The 23,357-nt window shown below is 40.3% G+C and overlaps 2 protein-coding genes across 2 annotated transcripts in view; both read right to left on the bottom strand.

The window, feature by feature from the left end:
• Window positions 1–1,023: 1,023 nt before the first annotated feature.
• Window positions 1,024–4,244, bottom strand: LOC129379653 (NLR family CARD domain-containing protein 3-like; the record flags this gene model as incomplete). The annotated part of the gene is made up of 4 exons (XM_055060449.1): window positions 1,024–1,255; window positions 1,718–1,891; window positions 2,129–3,920; window positions 4,040–4,244. Coding segments are annotated over 4 exons (2,403 nt in total), but the record flags the coding sequence as incomplete, so codon positions are not given.
• Window positions 4,245–19,235: 14,991 nt separating this feature from the next.
• Window positions 19,236–23,357, bottom strand: part of LOC129379650 (NACHT, LRR and PYD domains-containing protein 5-like) — a 77,722-nt gene continuing 73,600 nt past the window's right edge. The window contains 4 exon segments of the mRNA XM_055060447.1: window positions 19,236–19,924; window positions 20,068–20,114; window positions 21,454–21,627; window positions 22,084–22,257. Of these exon segments, the coding sequence (XP_054916422.1) occupies window positions 19,389–19,924; window positions 20,068–20,114; window positions 21,454–21,627; window positions 22,084–22,257 (931 nt within the window). The 3' untranslated portion in view covers window positions 19,236–19,388.

Below are 23,357 nucleotides of genomic sequence, written 5' to 3'. Positions count from 1 at the left end.
ACATCAGGAAACTAAGGAAACATTTCTGGAAGCTCAACCTGATTTAATAATCAGCATTAAAATACAATCAATCTAAACTCTGATCAACACCTGGATGCCTGATCCATCCACACTCCCACACACAGATGAAGGAATGAAACACTAAACAGCCCTGCTGCTGAAAACCTGCGGTGGCCTCACTGTAATATCCAGAAATACAAACATTAAAAAGGAGAAGCTGCATCACATTCAACAAAGATTCAACAGGAATCAAAGATTTGATCTCTGAGCTCAGACTCACAAACCAGGGAGAGGCTTCCATCATCACACACTTCTGACAAACACCTCCAACCTTTCAGCACTTCCTCTACCAACCAGCACCACCAGGTGGCTCTGCACACATTTACAATGAGCCCAAGAAGAAGAAGCAGCATCCTGAATCCAGCAGCTGCAGTAATGGCTTGTGAAAGTGTCCAAGGAACATCTGGAACCAGAACCAGCAGATCCAACAGTCCAGAGAGTCTTTGTTTGCATCTTTCCTCTCAGATTTCCAAGCTGCTCTGAGAGGGAAATGACATCATCACTCTACTGATGATGTCACACTCTGATGTCACTGACCAGGAGCTGCTGCACTTCTACATTTCCAGCACAGAGGTCAGAGAAGTTCTCAGCTCTGATGAGGAGCTGGCCTGCCTTCACACTGATTGAGGGTCAAAAATATTTCCAGATGAAGTCAGACTAAAATGTTGGATTGTCCTGCTGTTGCAATCAGAGGCCAAGAAGAAGCTTCAAGTTCTTCTCCAGTTCAGCTCCACGTTCCTGTCAGAGACTTCAGCTCCTCATGAGGAGAACAACTAAAGCCTGGAACAGACTGATACCAACATCCTGACATCTCATCCCTGAACAAAGCTTTGCAGCATCAAGGTGACTCTTAGCGCCATATATGGACAGATTTCCTCTAAAGGGGCGGAGCCTGGATTGGAGGAACCAGCAGCAGCTTCCAGGAACAAACCTTGGGAAAACCAGCAGACTGACTAAAGACATTTCTCCCTCTTCCTCCTCTATCAGACCTTCTCTGCTCCTGCAGCAGGTTCCTCCATACCTGAGAGCTTCCAGTCTCCAGTGTGGATCCTTCAGTCCAGCCAACAGCAGCTTCACTCCTGAGTCTCCTGGATGATTGTAGCTCAGGTCCAACTCTTTCAGATGGGAGGGGTTGGAGGTCAGAGCTGAGGCCAGAGAAGCACAGCCTTCCTCTGAGACCAAACAGCCTGATAAGCTGCAGACACACAATTCATCACATGATAAGAAATGAGAACATTGAGGTAGAGACCAAAGTCTGAACTGGAGATTTTAATATGAGTTAAAACGTCAGTAAATTGTGCTTAACCTGTCAATATGATTAAAGAGTAGTAAGGCTTTGATTTTTTTTCTCAGTAATAAAAAAAACAACATTTGTCACTTATAGAACAGAGCAGAACAGAAATATCCTTCATTGATCCACAGCAGGTGGAACAATGTTGCTGGTTCATGTTTACCAGCAACAAGTTTAAGGTAAATGGAAGAATCGGATATTGAAAACTAATATGAGACTGTAGAGTAAGGACACATTTAGAGCAGAGAAATAATAATTCTGTGCATTTAATAAAAACAGCATAATCAGTTTAACAGATGTGCAGCTGAGTAGAGCAATTTATAATCATGTATAAGATGTGTATATTTATGTATTCAAAACATTTACCTGAGAGTTTCCAGGTTGCAGTTTGGACTCTTCAGTCCAGCAGAGAGAAGCTTCACTCCTGAATCCTGCAGGTTGTTGTTATTCAGGTCCAGTTCTCTGAGACTGGAGGACTGGGAGCTGAGAACTGAGGACAGAGCTTCACAGCTTCTCTCTGAGAGGTTACAGCCACTCAGTCTGAGGAGACAGGGAGGAAAATCTGTTATTAAACAATTGTTAAAAAAATATTTTATTTTACAATCAATTATATTCTTTTTGGAAAGATTGAAGGAACTATCTATTGTTTTACATATTTATGTTGCCTTTTGTTGTGAAACAATCTTTGACGGTCTGATCTAAAAACATCAAGGAGTCTAGCAACAAAACTTTTGAATTCCACTATCAAATAACTACAGTAACAGTCTGTGTCCTTACAGAGCTTTGTTGGAGGCTTTAACCACTGGCAGCAGCCTCAGAAGAACCTCCTCTGAAGCAGAGTATTTCTTCAGGTCAAACACATCCAGATCTTTTCCTGATGACACTAAGATGAAACCCAGAGCTGACCACTGAGCAGGAGACAGTTTATCTGTGGAGAGACTTCCTGAACTCAGAGACTGTTGGATCTCCTCCACTAGAGAACGATCATTCAGTTCATTCAGACAGTGGAACAGATTGATGCTTTTCTCTGCAGACACGTTCTCACTGATCTTCTTCTTGATGTACTGAACTGTTTCCTGATTGGTCTGTGAGCCACTTTCTGTCTTTGTAAGCAGACCTTGAAGGAGTCTCTGATTGGTCTGCAGTGAAAGTCCCAGGAGGAAACGGAGGAACAAGTTCAGGTGTCCATTTGGACTCATTAAGGCCTGGTTAACAGCTCTCTGATGAAGATTGTTAATATTTGCTTTGTTAAAAAGTTTAGTAAAAAATGATGGTGGATTTTCTTCCATCAGGTTGACCCCAGAGTTGATGAAGGTCAGATGAACATGAAGAGCAGCCAGAAACTCCTGAACACTCAGATGGACGAAGCAGAACACCTTGTCCTGGTACAGACCTCTCTCCTCTTTAAAGATCTGTGTGAACACTCCTGAGTACACTGAGGCTGCTCTGATATCGATGCCACACTCTGTCAGGTCTGATTCATAGAAGATCAGGCTTCCTTTCTGCAGCTGATCAAAAGCCAGTTTTCCCAGAGACTCAATCATCTTCCTGCTCTCTGGACTCCAGTGTGGATCTGTTTCAGCTCCTCCATCATATTTGACCTTCTTCACTTTGGTCTGAACCACCAGGAAGTGGATGTACATCTCAGTCAGGGTTCTGGGCAGCTCTCCTCCCTCTCTGGTCTCCAACACATCCTCCAGAACTGTAGCAGTGATCCAGCAGAAGACTGGGATGTGGCACATGATGTGGAGGCTTCGTGATGTCTTCATGTGGGAGATGATCCTGCTGGCCTGCTCCTCATCTCTGAATCTCTTCCTGAAGTACTCCTCCTTTTGAGGGTCATTGAACCCTCTGACCTCTGTCACCATGCCAACACACTGAGGAGGGATCTGATTGGCTGCTGCAGGTCGTGTGGTTATCCAGAGGAGAGCAGAGGGAAGCAGTTTCCCCCTGATGAGGTTTGTCAGCAGAACATCCACTGAGGTGGACTCTGTAGCATCAGTCAGGAGTTCATTGTTGTGGAAGTCCAAATTAAATCGACACTCATCCAGGCCATCAAAGATGAATGCCACCTGGAACTGTTCAAACTGACGGATTTTTTTGGTTTCAGCAAAGAATTGATGAACAAGTTCCACCAAACTGAAGTTTTTATCCTTCAACACATTCAGCTCTCTGAAAGTGAATGGAAATATGAACTGGATGTTCTGGTGGGCTTTGTCTTCAGCCCAGTCCAGAGTGAACTTCTGTGTTAGAACTGTTTTCCCAATGCCAGCCACTCCCTTTGTCATCACTGTTTTGATTGGTTGATCTCTTCCAGGTGGGACTTTAAAGATGTCTTCTTGTCTGATTGATGTTTCTGGTCTGTCTGGTTTCCTGGATGCTGTTTCAATCTGTCTGATCTCATGTTCATCATTGACCTCTCCAGTCCCTCCCTCTGTGATGTAGAGCTCTGTGTAGATCTGGTTCAGAAGGGTTGGACTTCCTGCTTTAGCAATCCCCTCAAATACAGACTGGAACTTCTTCTTCAGACCAGATTTAAGTTTATGTTGACAAACTGCAGGAAAATGTCCTAAATTAACACAATAACAAAAATCAGATCTGAACAAAAATCATCTTGTGAATTTGATTACATCACTTCAGCAAATGTGCAAGTTATCTATCATTTAAAATCTTTCAAAATCCTCTTACTGCTTTGCAGATGGTCAACCAGCTTTTCCTGCTTCATCCTCCTCAGGAAGTTCAGTGTGATCTTCATCACTGCCTCTCTGCTGCTCCTCCTCTGCTCTTCATCATCACCTTCCAATACTTCATCATCTCTCTGAATCTCTGAATGTTCTGGGTAATCTGGACCCAGAACTTTCTGAATCTTCTTCAGTTTTTTCTTCACAAAAGTGACAATGTTGTCCTCCAGCAGCTGGAACAAAATAATAGATGAAGGAAACATCAGAGTGAAATCATGGAGCCAAACACCAGATGGATGTTGGACAGACTGACAGTCCTCTGGTCTACAAAGTGCAGCATGAATGTGACTTTGAACAGAACTCATGGAAAAGTAGTTGTTGATCATATACAGACCATAAATAGGGAGTTCAGCTGTGTTTGATGCATCTGGACAGATGGACCCCTGGGAACCTCTGAGCTCTGCTGGTCCACTCTGTGGAGGAACCAGGAACAATTAGGAAGTCAGGAAATATTCATTCAGCAGTATTCACAGAGGAAATCACCAGGAGTTTCACATTAAAAGTCCTTGAAATAGAAAAACAGAGCATAACATGAACACAATTCAAAGTTACAAAGAGGAAGATGATCTACACTGATGATACCAGTAACACCAGAATAATCCAGTAATCATTTTAAAAAGTTGATTCAAACAGTCCAAACTGTCAGCAGATCTGATGCTGGTGGAGACAGTCTCCCAGAGCTTGGGGACAGTGGAAGTGAAGGCTCTGTCCACACAGGTCTTCAGGACATTGTGGGACATCCACCAGGTTCTGATGACTAGATCTGAGGTGATGCGGACATGGAGGAGATTTTAAATATGTGGGTGTGTCCATGTGGGATCCTCTCCTGCATGTTATAGTGGGGATTTTAAAATGGATCCTGTAGATCCCTGGAAGCCAGTAAGCTCACATTGTATCTGAGCTCACATTCTCACAAGATTTGAGAGAAGTGGAGTTTTGATGATTTTACTGAGACCTTTGGGACAATTGAGGATGAAGAATCTGCATCTTCACTTCCCAGCATCCTAGATGAACCTTTTCTTCTCTCCAGGGAATGAGGATGCAGAACTCGTTCCCTGAGTTCTGCGTTGTTGGACCCCCAGCATGGGAAAGGTCTGACCTCGAAGAGGGTGTCAAGAAAATCCGAGACCATCCCACTTCCCCATGCTGGAGATTTTTGTTAACAGTAACAATAAATAAAGTTACCTTTAAAACAAGTCACAAATCACATCTAGATCCAACAGTAGACCCAGAATGCAATAAAATAAACCTGGTTGTGTGTGTTGTTTTTTTCTCCTGCAAACTTAGCTTTAATTATACTTATTTTTTCTATCTAATCATAAGAAATCATAGTCAGAGAGAGAGATGAGATAGGAAGAGCAGGTTTCCTGGAAAAAGAGGAAGAAAGTTTCCAGCTTGCAGCTGTATAAAAATAGCTGAGAGCAGTCCTTATTTAAAAGCATAGACGTTTTAAAGGATGAAATCTAAACATTTTGAGTAATTAGATAAGATTTAAAGTACTTATATTAATAGTGGTTTACTTATAACAATACTTACTTACACTTGTTGAAAAACGTACAAGTAAAACAAGTAACTGTAACTTTGGTATCAAATAATAAAAGAGTAATAAGTTGTGATTATCATAAAATTATAAATTAATGCTAAATCAAAGAAACTAAAAGGTTTATGAATGTGATTTTAACATTGAACTTGAAATGGTGTAAAACATGTATCTGCTATTAAAGATCACTGATACTGTGTTGGAGGTAGATAGTAGGTGAAATGTTAGGGGTAAAATGGAGACTAACATGGAGACTAAAATGGAAAGCAGAGATTACCAACGCCTCATTAGGACATAGATTGATGAACAACTTAAACGTGTCAGAGAAATGGGATGAACATTGAGTAACCCTGAGACATTAGCCAAGACATCAGGACAAAATGTCTCTAAGACAGTGATGGATATGAGCTCATCTGTCCAAACAGCTACCCAATAAAGCAAGCACAGCAACAATGTTAGCCAATGAAAATGCACCAAAAGCGGGTATAAACCCTATATAAGGGGAGAGCAAAAGAGGAATCTTTGGTTGGATCCTCCAGGCAGCTTCGAGTCAAGACCGAGATGGACAAAGAACTCTGCAGCTGAAGAAGAGCCGGGGCCACAGAGCCGAAGACTGTCCTGCGCACGGGGACCAACCCATCAGCCCCGCAACATGTGGCTTCAAATCGGACTTCTCTCATCGGCTGGGTTCAGACCCCAAGGACAAAGATGATCAAGGCAAAGATAAATAACCTACATTGTGTGCTATTTTTTCGGTGATAGCTTTACATACTAAAAGGATTCTGAATTAGTGGTTTTGATTGTATATAGCACATGCCTTATATCTGTATATTGTATCTGTGTATTATATTTATGTAAATTGAATGTATAATTTTCATTCAATTTTCATTCAAAGATGAAGATCAAGGCAAAGATAAAGACCCAAGTCCTGTGTGACCTCATCATTCATGCAGAGATGACAGCTCATCAGACCAACAGAGATCCCTGACTTCGTCAATCAACCTCCTCCTCCTGCTGCAACACCTTCTTCATCATCGAGCCAGTTCTGGGGTTTGAAATACCAAACTTCATCCGTTTCTCTCAAAGGTTCCCTTTTTAGTTCTTAGTATCAGCGTTAGGGAAAGATAGGCTAGATGATTGATTTTACTTTTTCATTATTTCTGCTACTTACCCTTGCAAAATTGCTTTACTAATAAAATTTAGCATAAGAAAATCTAAAAGATGTTGTGGACATTCAATTAATGAGTCACCTCAAAGTTCTTTGATGGTAGTAAAATAGCTGTGATGTTTGATTCTGGGAAGAAAACTAGGCAAAAGGTTGCTTTAGCCCAAATTTAAAACAACATCCTTGGGACTCGCCCGAGTCACTAAAACTAATCTGATTCAGTAACAAGTGCAAGTTGCAAAAAAGAGAAGGAGCGACCGTTAACAGATGTGCTCTGTGAAACTAGTTGGCTGTAGGCTGCTCAGTCTGGCTAATTCACAGGGGTAAGAAGGGTGGGACATCTGGATGTAGGTCGTAGAAATCAGACGAATCCTGTCTCAAAACCAGCTTAAACTGAGTTTACTTGTGTTCTGGATAGGGTAAATCCCAGCAGATTTAGGAAACTCAATTTACCCATTCGATGGAGAGCTGGTAGCACATCTCCCCTCTCAGAAGAGGAGTAGTGACTGAGACAGTAGAGAGTGAAGGAAGTGGGGGGGTGTATCGGCAACGACACCACACAGAGACAATCTGAAGGTAAAGGTCCATGAAGTGATATCTGGATGTGAGCAGAGAACCAGGTGATCTAAGTAGTTGTAAAGATTTAATGTTCCTGCTGATCCCATTAAGAACCAGCAGAACCTCTGATGGTCCACATCAGCTCAGTTTGGTTGAGTTCCAGCAGATCTCACCAACCACATCATGAAGCTTTCCTTCCCTGCTGAACTGCTCTCACAATGCACACAGGAACCAAGTCCTGATGGACCAGAATGGCTTTACCAGGTATTTCCCAGTGGAAATATGATCCACTGTTAGTTTGACAAGGAGCCAGGAAGCAACAGAACATCATCATCAACATCCAGAGATAAAGATATGAAGGTGTTTTCATGAGAACAGAGCAGCTGATTTCTGTAGATAATGGATCAAACCTCTGGAAATATAACTGGAAACATCTGAGTTCTTACTGGTTCAGTTTCCAGAGTTACAGCAGTTAGAAACAGCTCACCTCTCTGATGATGGAGATCCAGGAGATTTAAAGTGAATGGGTTTTTTCTTTGATCTGTCACTCTTAAAGGACACACAGCTGGGTTCTGGTTCTGGTTTGAGTCTCTGATGGATCCTGACAGAAACATGATGATTAAAACTTAATCAGCAAAGAGGAGCAGCAGCAGCTTCATCACCACGTCTGTTCTGGCCTGATATAGTGAACGCTGTGTGAAAAGGGCTGTGGACAGTTAGAGATGGTGACCTCACCTCTGACCTTTGCTCTGGCTCTCATCTTCCCCACACAGAGTGGTTTTAGAGGGAGGGACTCCCTCCTCTCTGTCCTCACACTGATCCATGCTGCTGAATCCACATCAGCTCACACACATTTTCTAGCTTCACCTGCAGAGGAAACACACATCATTCATCTGCACATCAACTCTGATCATCCTTTACATCATTAGTGCTGGAAAAAGATCAGCTGCTCCTCCTCTGATTGGCTCTTCTTCTCTGCTTCATATCAGTGTCAGGTGAATGCAGTCAGACAGCAGAGAGGCAGAGGAAGCTGCCATCAGCTGCTGCACTTCTACTATCAGTCCACTAGATGGAGACATGGAGCAACATTTACATTCACAGATTCAACCTGAACAGGAAGGATTTTAGTTAATTATTAATCTCTACAAGTGGATTAAATGTGCCACTAACAATGAACTATTTAGTAATTTGACTGAATTGAACACATTTTACTGTAACAGCATTTATTTCTGAAAGGAAGCAGGACAAACTTGTGTCTGAATTTAATGGTGTCAGACATATAGACCAGAATTTGATAGAAGGAAATGAAAATCATGAATCAATTTGTTGAGAGAAGAAAAAAAACATCACATTCATCGCATTTGATTCTAGTTCATCAATAATCCTATAGATTAACCTTCAAACAGCAGAGATTAAAGGTTGATCTGAAATTAGAGGTGAACATTTTCTCCAAACTTCTGAGATAAAAATAATAAACAGACATTAATATTCTTGAAAACAATGTTTGAGTAGAAAACAAAACAAACTTACAGTTTGTTCAAATGATCCAAAGAGTTGAACAAGAATATGTGATCAACAAACTGAGACCCAACAGAACCAGACTGGTACCACACCTTAACAGGTGAGTTTAATCAGAAACTATTCTGAGTAGAAATGAGGCCAAACTGGTTTGACTGGTTTACTGAGAACTGTAAGATAAAAGTTTATCTGTTGACGTCTGAAGACATAAAATCTACTCATAACTCCCAGTTTGAACACAAATGTTCTGCTGCTGTTATTCTGCTGATTCAGGTTCTGTTCAGTTCCAATGGAACCAGAATCTGTTTTAACTTGGAACCAACTGGACTCTTCATTGGTGGGGAAACTACAACCTGAATGACGTCTGATTATTAAACATATGAAGGGTTTTAAACTATCCAAATAGTTGTAAAAAAGTGACCATAACCAGAACCAGTTCTGCTGTTTGACCAGCACATGAATGAAAGATCATTTGTTCCTCAGCAGGTCTTAAAATGAAGTCAATGCAACAGCAGTAAAGATTATATTGAGTTATTATTGATTGACCTTGAAGCAAAAGACTGAGTGAAAAAACTAAGTCCATCCTTTCTGCTTCCACAGCAGGTCAAAGGTCAGCATCTGCTGATCTGATAGAAATATCAACTTTAACAACTTTTCTCCTTAGCACTAAAAAGCAATTATTATCAGGTTGTGGAATTATGGCAAACAAAAAGAAAATCTAAGAAACAAGAACAAGGGTTGGCAGCTTGTTGGATGTTTGGAGGAGAGAAGCTGAAAGTTCAACCTCCAGGTTTTACAGCTGGATTCTGACCTCAGCAGCTGAAACAACGACACATGAAACCAGTGACTCCTGGAAAATGGGATTTTGGATCTGAGCAGGTCTGCAGATTCCACTGCAAATCAAGGTAGAAACTTTACACTGATGATGTAAAATCTAATCATCCTTTACATCATTAGTGATTAGTGAAAGATCAGCTGCTCCTCCTCTGATTGGCTCTTCTTCTCTGCTTCATATCAGTGTCAGGTGAATGCAGTCAGACAGCAGAGGGCAGAGGAAGCTGCCATCAGCTGCTGCACTTCTACTATCAGTCCACTAGATGGAGAAATGGAGCAACATTTACATTCACTGATTTAACCTGAACAACAGGAAGTATTTTGGTTTATATTTATTGATCTTCCAACTCCATCAAAGATTAATTATTTATTAATCTGTCTGAATTAAACACATATTTAGAAAAATACTTTACTTTTAAACTTGTTTGTTTAACTTTAATGATGAAGACTAGAATTTGTCTCCAGGAAATAAAATCATAAAGCAGTTTGTTCAGAGAAGAACATTCAGCTCTTCATCAAGAGCTGTTGGATTCCAGTTTATCTATATCTAATAATCCCTTAGATTAACCTTCAAACAGCAGAGATTAAACTTTGAGTTCTAGTCACTAGTTTTCTGTTCTCTAAACATCAGAGATAAAAATAAGAAACAGTAAAATTCCTGAAGACAAAGTTCAAGTAGAAATCAAATAAAACTTACAGTTTGTTCAAATGATCCAAACAGCTGAAGAAGAATTTATGAACAACAATCAGAGACCCAACAGAACAGCAGTAGAACCAGACTGGTACCACATCTGAACAGGTTAGTTTAAACTGAAAGTCTTAAGAGGAGAAATGAACCAAACTGGTTTAACTGGTCAGACTGGGAGTCAGAGGAAAGTTTACCTGCTGACGACTGAAGACATGAATTCTTCTCATAACTCCCAGTTTGAACACAAACACTTTGCTCCTCTTATTTTTCTGATCCAGGTTCTGTTCAGCTCTAATGGAACCAGAACCTGTTTAAACTTGGAACCAACTGGAGTCTTCAATGGTGGGAAATTTATCTCCCTCTGGTGGTGAAACTACAACCTGCATGATGTCTGATTATTAAACCCAGAAGCAGCATTTTCAAATGATCCAAACATGTCAGCGATGGTAAAAATAGATCAGAACCAGAAACAGTTCTAATGTTTCAATAATCAGGATGTGAATATAAGATCATCTGTTCCTCTGCAGCTTTTGAAATGAGCTCAATGCAACAGCAGTAAACATGATGCAATCATAATGTATTGAATTGAATCAGAACCAAAGTTCTGAAGCATTGAGAGAAAAACTAAGTCCATCCTTTCTGCTTCCACAGCAGGTCAAAGGTCATCAGCTTCAAGAAGCTGCTGGTCAGATGGAAATCTAACTATTTTTATCCCTTTGACACTAAATAACTAAAAGTTTATGGTTTAATGCAATTATGGCATCAAAAAAATATCTAAACAAAAATAAGAAACAAGAATCTATTAAAAATATAAACTAACAGAAAATAATCTGAAAACTGGAACAAAGGAACAAACTCAACTGTATCCTTAATATCACCACACGACTGCTGCTGGACCCACAGAAAAGAACCGTCGCCTAGCAACCGCTCAGCCAATAGGATCCAAGCGTTACATTAGATTCTATAACTCTTGGATTATAGACGTTTAGACGGGCTGAAAGAAAACCCATTGTTTCCTTCTAGTGAGTGTATCTGTGTGCTGATGAATCTGTCTAGATCAGTGCTTCTCAATTATTTTCCGTTACGCCCCCCCTAGCAAGAAGAAAACTATTCGCGCCCCCCACTCCCCACCGTGACTATCCATCTCTGCATAACATTTTTTCCTTATTAACATTTTTTTCGCTGAAAAAACTCTAGCGGCTTATCGGCGTGATTGGGATGTAACGTATTTAAGTGACGCGCTAATTTATTTGGCTTCATGCTGTCCGCTGCGAGCATTTTTAGACACAGCAAACACACCGGTCTTTCCTCTTCTCCAACTGTAGTCACAGTGAAGCCAAGCGCTAAATACGCTTCGTCGTATTTCCTCTTCTTAGCTTTCGGTTGACTTTCTGTTGTCTCATTATCTTTGTCTCTCTCCGCTTTTCTTTTCATCCCTGTGAAAAACTTTTTCATGTTGGGGGTTGTTGAATAACGGAGGCCATAGACAGAACGCAGTCGGAGCATTTTGTTGACTTAACACTGCTAACCAAGGCAAACCTGTTGTCTTGTAAGTCGTAAAATGTTGCACTGTCGCAAACGTGACAGAAGTAACAATGAGAGCGCCACTGCCGCCTACTGTGCGCAATTACACTTTATACTAGTACGGCCAAAAAAAAAGCCTGTTCCCCAGGATCACACGGCCCCCAGGTATCGCACCGCGCCCCCCAAAGGGGGCCCGCCCCACTATTTGAGAAGCACTGGTCTAGATAGAGAGATTCTGTCTATTCTAACAATACAGGAACAATCTAGATAGATAAATGTTAGAAAAGCTGATAAAAATCAACATCCATTCTTTTGATAGAATCCTGTGACTCTTAAAGTTTAACTAACCTCTGAAATCTAAACCAACCCATTGCAAATATTCTGTTGCAAGATGGATCAGAAAATGATTTGCAGGAAGGCAGAGAGTTTTGCAAGGGGGATTTGATCCAAGGACAGAAAAGTTTTGAGTGTAAGAAAAAAGATTTGAAGAAAAAACAGTAAATATTTGAAAGAGAGCAGAAGTTTTGAGTTCAAGTATTAAAAGTTTTAAGAGGAAAGACACGACTTCCTGCTTTCAAACTGAATATTCCCTCATAGACTGGAACAGAATGTCCCTGAGTCATAACCTGGACATTCAGACTGGATGAACCGGTCGCTGTTTTAGTTTTTTATTTCCTTGTTTCTTCTTTTCTCCTCAGCTGTCATGTCTGCTGAACAGCCAGTAGGTGGCGCTAGAGTCAGGAGGAGCAGCCTGGAGAAAAGGCTGTTCCTCCCTGATCTGTTTCCAAGCAGTCAGAGTGTAGAAGTTGAGATCTGGAGAAGTTTCCTCCTGTTGCTGCAGCAGAGATGTTCTGCTTCATGGACTAAATCAGGTTGGAAAGGAGAGATCTTTACTGAGCTGCTGGATAAAAGCTTCTGAAACATTTCAACTCTTTCTGGAAACTAATGAGACAGAAAAACAATGGATGTTTTTACCATCCAGACCTTTAGAACCAGTTCAGCTCAATAATTCAGTTGTATCTGTGGAAGATGAACAGATTTGATGTGAAATGATGAAATTCTTCATTTCTATCTGATGTTCCAGCAGATCTGTAGAAAATGGAGCTGCAGCTCTCAGATATTTCATGTTTTCTATCAATGAATCCACTGATTAAAGCAGGAATCTCATCTCCATGTTCTCCTCCAGAGGTTCCCAAGGTTTGTCTATCAAGTATCTAAGGAAACGCCTGTGAAAAAACATGAACAAGAATCATTTGTAGTTCATACTGACCATAATCTTTCTCCAACTGAACCAATTTCACAACAACAAAAGAAAAACCAATCTGCAGATGCCATAGAAATGGAAAAATGAAACATTTTGCAGCAGATGTCCTCGACTTTACAGGCAGGTAGAAGCAGACATGATGCAGATAGTGATGCTGCTTTGGAGATCAGGAAGCTGAGGAGCTGCAATCGTTTACAAACCCTTTGGTAAAAACAAGACTTAAGAGGAAAATAATAAATGCCATATATGAAGCTCAGGAACAAGACAATTTAAAACACACACACACATCTTAGCCGCTGCCAGCCACATTCCTGCACATATGCCAAACACACACCCAGCCCCATTACACACATCTTCACAAGCTTCACCTCATCATGTTCCTGCACCTTTAGCAGAGACACAGATGCAACCAATTCAATAGCATCTTCAAAATAACAAGCACAGATTCACCTGCAGCAGAATGTATGAAGAAAATAATAAAACATATTGATAAGGGCTGATCATCATCATCAGTCGTGTTCCTACAATGTCACTGCTAGTGCATGTTTTGTGCTCAAATAAAGTTGAGGACAATAATATGTGTTTAGGTAATACATTTTAATATCTTACAGGATGCAGCATTTATTTTTTTATCAACTATTCTTCAACAATCATTTTTACAAATACATGTAACCCATTTAGAAAGGAAAGGAGAAAAATTGATCTTGAAATGTTTCTATGCAGATGATGGAGAGAAAGGAGCAGAGCTGCAGAGAGGGTTGAGACGAGGCTTTATTCACAAGATCCATCTAATGGCCTTCACCACACAAAACGGGCCACATTTAGGCATCATGGCTGAAAATGGCCCACAGAAAGTTTCTGATGGCCCAAATCCAAGACCAGAGGAGCAACAGGTGTTTTTCCAAAGCTTACTGTTTTGGTTTACTGTCTAATGGAGAGAAAGTTGAAGGAGATTGGTTACTGTATTCCAGAAATACTAACAAAGTCTATTGTTTTGCATGAAAGCTCTTTGGAGAAGCTAAAGTTTCTGCCACGTGGTTTGTGGAGGGTATAATAACTGGCCATGTCTTTCAAAAACACTGAAGCCCCATGAAACCAGTAGTTGTCACATAAACGCTTCTCTGATGTGGAAGAAATGTGGCTTACGCCTCGGTGAGACTATTGATAGTGAACTGCAGAAACCAGCAGCTGGAAAAGCTCACTGGAGAAGTGTGTTGGCTCCAGTTATTGGCTGCATCCTCTTCCTTGCAGAGAGAAACTTGCCACTAAGGGGGAAATTGTCAGCTAGCAATCCTAAAACTGGAGCTTTTCTGTGAATCCTGGAGCTCAGCACGATCTGATGTCACACTGGCAGAACATGTTAGAAAGGCTGCAAACTCCAAACACACCCTGGATATCTGACATGGTGCTCAGAATGAACTGCTGGATTCAATATCAGAGTGTTTGGGCTAAATATCTGCCCAGACCAAAGCCCAAGGACTTTGCAGTGGAACTGGAATATTTCAAAGCAAGAGCAGGCCTCAGTCATCATTCCATATATTGATACAGATGAGAAGAAAAAAGTCACTATTGCAGAGTCTTTTGTGGGTTTCACTGCTGTGAAGGACACAACTGGGAAAGGCCTCACACTAACAGGGGTACTGGAGAGTTTGGGCTTGGATTGGGATTGTAGAGGGCAAAGTTACCATAATGGCTCTAATATGAGGGCAATAAACAAGGGTGATGAAGCTTTAATACAACAAAGATGTCCAGAGGCTCCATTCAACCCCTGCTGTAGCCACAGCCTGAACCTTTTGTTATGTGATGCAGCTTCATCTAGCAGAGAGTCTAACTGTCTTTGGCACTGTCCAAAGATTGGACACCATCTTTGGGTCTTCTGTGAAGAGGCGGGACGTTCTCACAGAGTTTGTCGCCGTCACACTGAAGCCTCTGAGTGACACCCGGTGGGAAGCAAAGCTAGACTCTGTCAAAGCTCCACGTTTCCAGATGGGGGGAGTTTTAGATGCACTGCAAACACTTGGAGAAGTGGCAGGAGACAGCAAAACTGTCTCAGAGGCAAAGTCACTATCTGATCACATTGTTAGGATGGAGCTCCTTGTGTGCCTCACAGTTTGCTATGACTTATTATGTGAGATCAACTTTGCAAGAAAGGCACTACAAGCAGCAGATCTGTGAATGGACACAGCCATTAGGCTGATGGAGTCTCTGAAAGATGTTTTGCTCAAGTATAGAGAAGAGGTTTTCAGAAGACACTTGGCATTGCAGGAAAGATGGCCGTGGAAATGGATGCTTCTCCTGAACTCAAAGAGAAACGAGTCAGGAAGCAAAACAAGTTCCCAGATGGCAATTCATGCACTGCTCATCATGAAAAGGAGCCACAAGCCACTTCAGGTTTTCAATGTTGTTGTTGACACACTCCTGCAAGAGCTGAGAGCTTTTCCAACTGGTGTCTGAGGAATTGAAATTCACCATTAAATGGAGCAAAAGCTGAGCTGCAGGAATCAGTGACCACATTTGCCCTGACCAGCTGTGATGTGTCAAGAGACATCATTCAAGAAATCCAGCCAGCAAGCCGTCTACTGACAGGTTCAAGGCTCTAGAAAAGGACATTTCCTCATGACTCAGCAGAATCTGGATTTGGTATTTCAAAATGTGACAGTAGCCCTAAGTATTTTAACCAGGCCTCTGTCAGCGGCATCTGCAGAGAGATCATTTAGCTGAAGCTCATCCAAACACACCTTGGTTCAAAAATGAGCAACGACGGCCTGTCTCAGTTAGCAGGGACCTCTATTGAACCCAGTGTGGCCCGGTCCATTTCATCTGATGCTGCACTTGACAAATTGCCTGGAGGGAACTGGGATCCAGTAGCTGGATAGAAATTCCCAGTAAGACTTTTAAACTAAAATATGTTGTGACATTTCATATCACATACTCTGTCTGAATCTCTGTCTTTTTTAAATTCTAAATAATTTATGGACCTGCTCCCCAAGCAAATAAACAAAAAAGAAAAATTGTTTTCTCTGTTTGCAAATCTATTTCTTTGATCTAATCAGTAAGTTCAAATAACAAATAAAACATTATGTGCTTGGTTTTGTACAGTGCAGGTTGTTTCAGAAAGACAACACTGGATGCACTGTTGGTAGGCAACAATGCTACCAACTGCACCACTGTCCAGCACCCTACTGAAAACATTTCACAGAAAAATAAAACGCTTAAAAGAATTATGAATGTCCCGGGCCAGGTTCTTTCTACATGGAGTCTGCATGTTCTGTGCATGTGTGGCTTCTCTCTGGGTACTCTAGGTTCCTCCCACTGTCCAAAAACATGACTGTGAGGGTAATTGGTCTTTCCAAATTCTCCCTGGGTGTGAGTGAGTGTGTGTGTGTGTGTGTGTGTGTGTGTGTGTGTGTGTGTGTGTGTGTGTGTGTGTGTGTGTGTGAGTATGTGTGTGTGTTTTATGTTGGTAAATGTGGTTTAGAAGGACATTTCGTCAGAATACACATAACACTCAAAGGACATTTTGAATTAACAAGACATGAGCCGTGTCCTGCTTATTTTGACAAAAATCTAAAAACGTAGAAAGGTTTCTATTGGTCCATTAATCCGAAAAATGCAAAAAATAAAAAATAAAATAAAAAATAAACGAGATGTCCGTTTAAATCACATAATCCTGATTTTGTGTATAATCTGTGTATCACCACAGTGCCCCCTTTGGCAGGTTTGTGTAATAGGAAGACCTCATGAATATTCACACAGGGTCTTTTTCTGATTGGTTGTCTGCCAGCAGGTCCTGCTAATATTACAATGTCCTTCTAATTTGTGTGTTTGCTCAGTTAACTGGGGATGAGTTGGCAATATGATTACTTTATGCTATAAGACTGAATATTTTACAAAAGTTAGTTGGATTCCTAAACCCAAGCTTTTGACCAATCTTGGAATGTATGTGGCACCTAAAAATATACAGAAATTAATATATATTTTGAACAAATATTGTTAATTTGAAATATTATGAATAATACATGTGTGGAATATGTGCATAGATTAAAAGAAATATAAACCATAAGAGAGCCATTTTTTCACCAAACTATTTTTCCACTCCACTGCTAACATTTCGTTGATTCTGGTCTGCTCTGCATCCCCAGAGCCAGAACCAAGCATTTTAAAGCAGAATTTAGCTTCAATGCACACAAAATTTTGAATAAACTTCCAGAAAACTGCAAAACAGTTGCAACACTGAATTCCTTTAACTCAAGACTAAAAACACATCTATTTACAGTTGTTTCTGAATCTTAATCAAGATTCAGTGATTCAATCAATGGCACATGTATCAATATATTTAATGTTTTATTTTAATTTTGATTTTAGTTTGAATTTAATTTCTTTGTTTTTCTTTTCTAATGTAAACGTGTTATTGTATGACTTTAGTTCTGTGTTTTTTAATGTAAAGCACTTTCAATTGCCTTGCAGCTGAAATGTGTTATACAAATAAACCTAACTTGACAGCAGTTCTCAGATCAATCAATCAATCAAATTTCATTTGTGTAGCACATTTCAGCAGCAAAGTGCTTTACATAATAAACACAAAATGCAAAGTCATGCAACACAGAATAAATAATAAATTGTTACATATTATGTTGCAAATACAATTCTAAACAGGTGCATTTTTAATTGAGATTTACAGGAAGTCAGGGTTTCTGCTGTTTTACAGTTTTCTGGAAGTTCTGGAAGATACTTTGGTAATGGTTGGGTTTGGTTCTTGTTATTTTGACAATGAATTGATTATTCTGCTGATTATTCAGTTATTGTGTCAATTAATCAGATTTAAAATTGGCTCATTATTAAGATTTTTCATTTAACCATTTACACCTTTTTTTTTTTTACAGTTTTATACATTAAAAGATACAAAAAAACAGAAAATTAAATCACTTGTCAGAATATATTTAGAAAGTTTTTCCATCTATTTTAAACTTCCTAACTTCTTTCCTGCCGTTACAGGGTGAGTCTTTCTTCATAATCTTTAAGGGATGAGAAGCTCAGTGTTTTTATCCAACCTTGTTATTAATCAGTAAAATAAATTGGAGGAGAGACGTTTGGTTCCTGTTGCAGCTCAGTGTTAATCTGTTTAATCTGAGAGATTAGCTCCAGTCTAACATTGCAGTGAGGATTAAAAGTGGCCAGACAAGGTGAGGGACGGAGGAGAGGTCACCATCAGGAAGTTTGAACCTCTGCAACAAACTGCATTTTAATGACAACCAGCTGCTGATTTTACTGTGTTTTGGGATTTCCCATTAAATCCTTTATTTTCTGCTTTGGGTTGAATCAGGTGTGGCCCACATTGGCGCTGTGGCGGGTCATATCCATGTTGATTTATCCTTAGCTAAAAACAGGTTTATTTTTTCTTATCAGATGTAAAATATAGCAGAGATGCAGCGATCAGACCTTTTCTGTCCAACAATGATCTCCAGTTTTCATTCTGCTCTGATCTTCCAATTCCTGGGATTTTTTCTCCAAAGAGAAAAATGTTCTGCAGGTTCTGAGTTTCAGGTAAAAGTTCTGAGTGAAACAGAAAATATTAAGATTTTCCCACTTTATGCTTCAAAGCATTGACCTCTGACCTTCATTGGATGAGAATGTTTTTCTTTAATTAGGACTTAAAGGTAGAGTTGATGAAAAAATCTTTTTAATGCAAATATTTAAATTTGAACAGGAAAAGAACATAAAGAGAAGCAAATGAACCAAATGCAGAAGAAAAATGTTTTTATTTAAAATTCATGAAGAAAAACTGCAGTAAATTTACAAAAGGAAGATTTAATATTCAAATCTGACATGTTGAGAAAAATAGGAGCTGATAGAAACAGAAACTGATGAGATTAAGAAAAACTGATCAATATTTCAATGAAATCTGATGAATAAAAGGAAAAAATTATACAAACAACATCTTGATATTCAGTGTGAAGCTTTGACTGGAAACAAACAGAAAAATCATGAGGATCCTTGAATAATCCTGATTAATCCTGTAATAATCCTCAAATAATACTGGAATAATCCCAACTTCCATCTTTAAAGGCCTGGAAGGAGAAAAAGTTTCCAAGGACTTAATCAGAATCGTTTCACTAAGAAATAGATTGTAGAGACTGAACTATCTGTTCAACAGTGAGAGAGTTTCTCTGACAGGAGGAAAAACTTTAGACTCTTTAGACTCAAATCAGCTCAGAAACACTGAAGAGGAACCAGAACTGAACCTCCAGAACCCAAATCCAGGAATCAGAGGTTCAGTGAATTTGGTGTTGAAGGTGTGGAGGAGGATCAGTGAGTCAGAGGAGACTCTGTAGAAGGACAGAATGCCAGCAGGACAGTCCACATACACTGCTACTCTGTTAGAGACAGAGGAGGAGGAGAGAGGCGTTCCTCTGTTATTGTGACAGACAGAGTATCCATAATCATCAGAGCAGCTCAGACTCCAGGAATGATCATTATATCCAAACATAGAGTCTCTACTGATTCCTTTCCTCCTGATTCTTCTGTAACTCACTGATATATAAACATCTCCTCCCCACTCAACCTCCCAGTAACAACGACCAGTCAGACCAGTTCTACACAGCAGCTGAGGACAGTTATCAAATCTGTCTGGATGATCAGGATATGACTGAAGCTCCTCCACAAATGTCACCTTCCTTTTGTCTTCAGACAGTTTGAGTTTTCTGTTCACTGTGTTTGTGTCGATGGTGAGTTGACAGGAATCTGATGGAGAAAACAAACACAATCCAGCTGCAGTAATTGATCATTTATTGACACTTTGACTCCTGAATGAGTGATGTGACAGTTTGAAGATGGTTGAATGTGAGCTGCTTTGTTGTCATGAATCAGATGAAAAACACACTTACATTTCCTCAGACCTGGAGTCAAGAATTGGGCTCCAGCAGGCTCCACCCTGAAAGGAGGGGGGTCAGACCATCAGTCTCTTTCAGCAGCAAACATGGACATTACATGTCTCTCAGACACACATTGTCCTCCACTGAGACAGGAACAGTCCAACATCTGGATTGCAAACTGCAGTGGATGTAGGAAGGACAGTTGGTGCTGCTGCAGCACAACTCATTTCTCCAAACACAGGAAAAGCTCTAACAGAGAGGAGAAAGGAAATCCCTCAGTAACAACCTGAAGAAACTCACTGAAGCCTAAAAGGACATCAGGAAACTAAGGAAACATTTCTGGAAGCTCAACCTGATTTAATAATCAGCATTAAAATACAATCAATCTAAACTCTGATCAACACCTGGATGCCTGATCCATCCACACTCCCACACACAGATGAAGGAATGAAACACTAAACAGCCCTGCTGCTGAAAACCTGCTGTGGCCTCACTGTAATATCCAGAAATACAAACATTAAAAAGGAGAAGCTGCATCACATTCAACAAAGATTCAACAAGAATCAAAGATTTGATCTCTGAGCTCAGACTCACAAACCAGGGAGAGGCTTCCATCATCACACACCTCTGACAAACACCTCCAACCTTTCAGCACTTCCTCTACCAACCAGCACCACCAGGTGGCGCTGCACACATTTACAATGAGCCCAAGAAGAAGAAGCAGCATCCTGAATCCAGCAGCTGCAGTAATGGCTTGTGAAAGTGTCCAAGGAGCATCTGGAACCAGAACCAGCAGATCCAACAGTCCAGAGAGTCTTTGTTTGCATCTTTCCTCTCAGATTTCCAAGCTGCTCTGACAGGGAAATGACATCATCACTCTACTGATGATGTCATTCTCTGATGTCACTGATCAGGAGCTGCTGGACTTCTACATTTCCAGCATAGAGGACAGAGAAGTTCTCAGCTCTGATGAGGAGCTGGCCTGCCTTCACACTGATTGAGGCTCAAAGAAATATTTCCAGATGAAGTCAGACTAAAATGTTGGATTGTCCTGCTGTTGCAATCAGAGGCCAAGAAGAAGCTTCAAGTTCTTCTCCTGTTCAGCTCCACGTTCCTGTCAGAGACCTCAGCTCCTCATGAGGAGAACAACTAAAGCCTGGAACAGACTGACACCAACATCCTGACATCTCATCCCTGAACAAAGCTTTGCAGCATCAAGGTGAGTCTTAGCGCCATATATGGACAGATTTCCTCTAAAGGGGGCGGAGCCTGGATTGGAGGAACCAGCAGCAGTTTCCAGGAACAAACCTTGGGAAAACCAGCAGACTGACTAAAGACATTTCTCCCTCTTCCTCCTCTATCAGACCTTCTCTGCTCCTGCAGCAGGTTCCTCCATACCTGAGAGCTTCCAGTCTCCAGTGTGGATCCTTCAGTCCAGCCGACAGCAGCTTCACTCCTGAGTCTCCTGGATGATTGTAGCTCAGGTCCAACTCTTTCAGATGGGAGGGGTTGGAGGTCAGAGCTGAGGCCAGAGAAGCACAGCCTTCCTCTGAGACCAAACAGCCTGATAAGCTGCAGACACAAAATTCATCACATGATAAGAAAATGAGAACATTGAGGTAGAGACCAAAGTCTGAACTGGAGATTTTAATATGAGTTAAAACGTCAGTAAATTGTGCTTAACCTGTCAATATGATTAAAGAGTAGTAAGGCTTTGATTTTTTTTCTCAGTAATAAAAAAACAACATTTGTCACTTATAGAACAGAGCAGAACAGAAATATCCTTCATTGATCCACAGCAGGTGGAACAATGTTGCTGGTTCAGGTTTACCAGCAACAAGTTTAAGATAAGTTGGAGAATCGGATATTCAATAATAATATGAGAGTATGGACACATTTAGAACAGAGGAATAATAATTCTGTGCATTTAGTAAAAACAACATAATCAGTTTGACAGATGTGCTGCTGAGTAGAGCGATTTATCGTCATGTATAAGACGTGCATATTTACAGATTCGAAACATTTTACCTGAGAGTTTCCAGGTTGCAGTTTGGACTCTTCAGTCCAGCAGAGAGAAGCTTCACTCCTGAATCCTGCAGGTTGTTGTTACTCAGGTCCAGTTCTCTGAGACTGGAGGACTGGGAGCTGAGAACTGAGGACAGAGCTTCACAGCTTCTCTCTGAGAGGTTACAGCCACTCAGTCTGAGGAGACAGGGAGGAAAATCTGTTATTAATACTTTGAATGTTTGTGTTACTTTCCAGTCAACAATATTCTTCTTGGACTGATTGAAGAATAGGTCATATTTTTCAAAACTTTATGATATCTTTATTTTAAACTGGTTCAGTCTATATTTGGGTCTCCAGTCATGAAGGACTGAACTAAGGCAACAAGGAGGCTGGCAAGAGAAATATTAAATTCCTCTATGAACTAAATGAATCCATGTCAGTTTTAACAGAAAGAGTCCAATGAAGCCTGAGAATCAAGGCTGGGCTGAAGATCAGCATCAGGCTCAGTTTGAGGATCAGCATCAGAGCTGGTTTGAGGAAAAACAGCAGCTTGAATCAAAGCAGAGCAAATCTCCAGTTTCATCTTTACATTTTTATCTGTTGGATACAGAGATGGAAAACTGAGCAGCAACTGACAAAAATATTTTTTGAACAAGAATCAAATTACTCAATAAAAGGATTAATGTTGGAAAAAAAACAAGCATTAGCCAAAATTAAAAATAGGAAAATTTAACCCAGTATTTAAATTAAAGAGTTGTGAAACTGAACTCTGATAGGAAACAGTTTAAACTGATTTTCTCTCTCCAACCTCTTGGTTCCACATGGAGCTATATTTGGCCCCCTGCTGCTCTGAATACCATGTTATTGTGGTTTCAGTAGATGGGTTGGTTTCCCAGGTTCATTCAGAACCATGTAAAAAATGATGCTATATGGTAATAGGCTGTTCTTTGCAAAGTTACACAGTCAAAATTAAATATTCAACTGTCATAAGAGACAAAAGTATGTCCAGAATATCAAGTTATATTTTCACCATTTAATTATTCATTTATAAAACTCATTGTTCCAAACTAAATATGTAATTATGAAACTACAAATTTAGCTTCATACTAAATGTTTCCCAGCAGACTGACTAAAGACATTTCTCCCTCTTCCTCCTCTATCAGACCTTCTCTGCTCCTGCAGCAGGTTCCTCCATACCTGAGAGCTTCCAGTTTTGTAGGTAATAAAAATCAACATCGACATCAATCACATGTACAATGGATTAGTAAGTCTAACACCTGATGAGAGGAAAGATC

Source organism: Poeciliopsis prolifica, unplaced genomic scaffold (assembly GCF_027474105.1).
Source record: "Poeciliopsis prolifica strain line A6 unplaced genomic scaffold, Auburn_PproV2 SCAFFOLD059, whole genome shotgun sequence".
NCBI lineage: Eukaryota > Metazoa > Chordata > Actinopteri > Cyprinodontiformes > Poeciliidae > Poeciliopsis > Poeciliopsis prolifica.
This window is presented reverse-complemented; position numbering and strand designations above follow the sequence as displayed.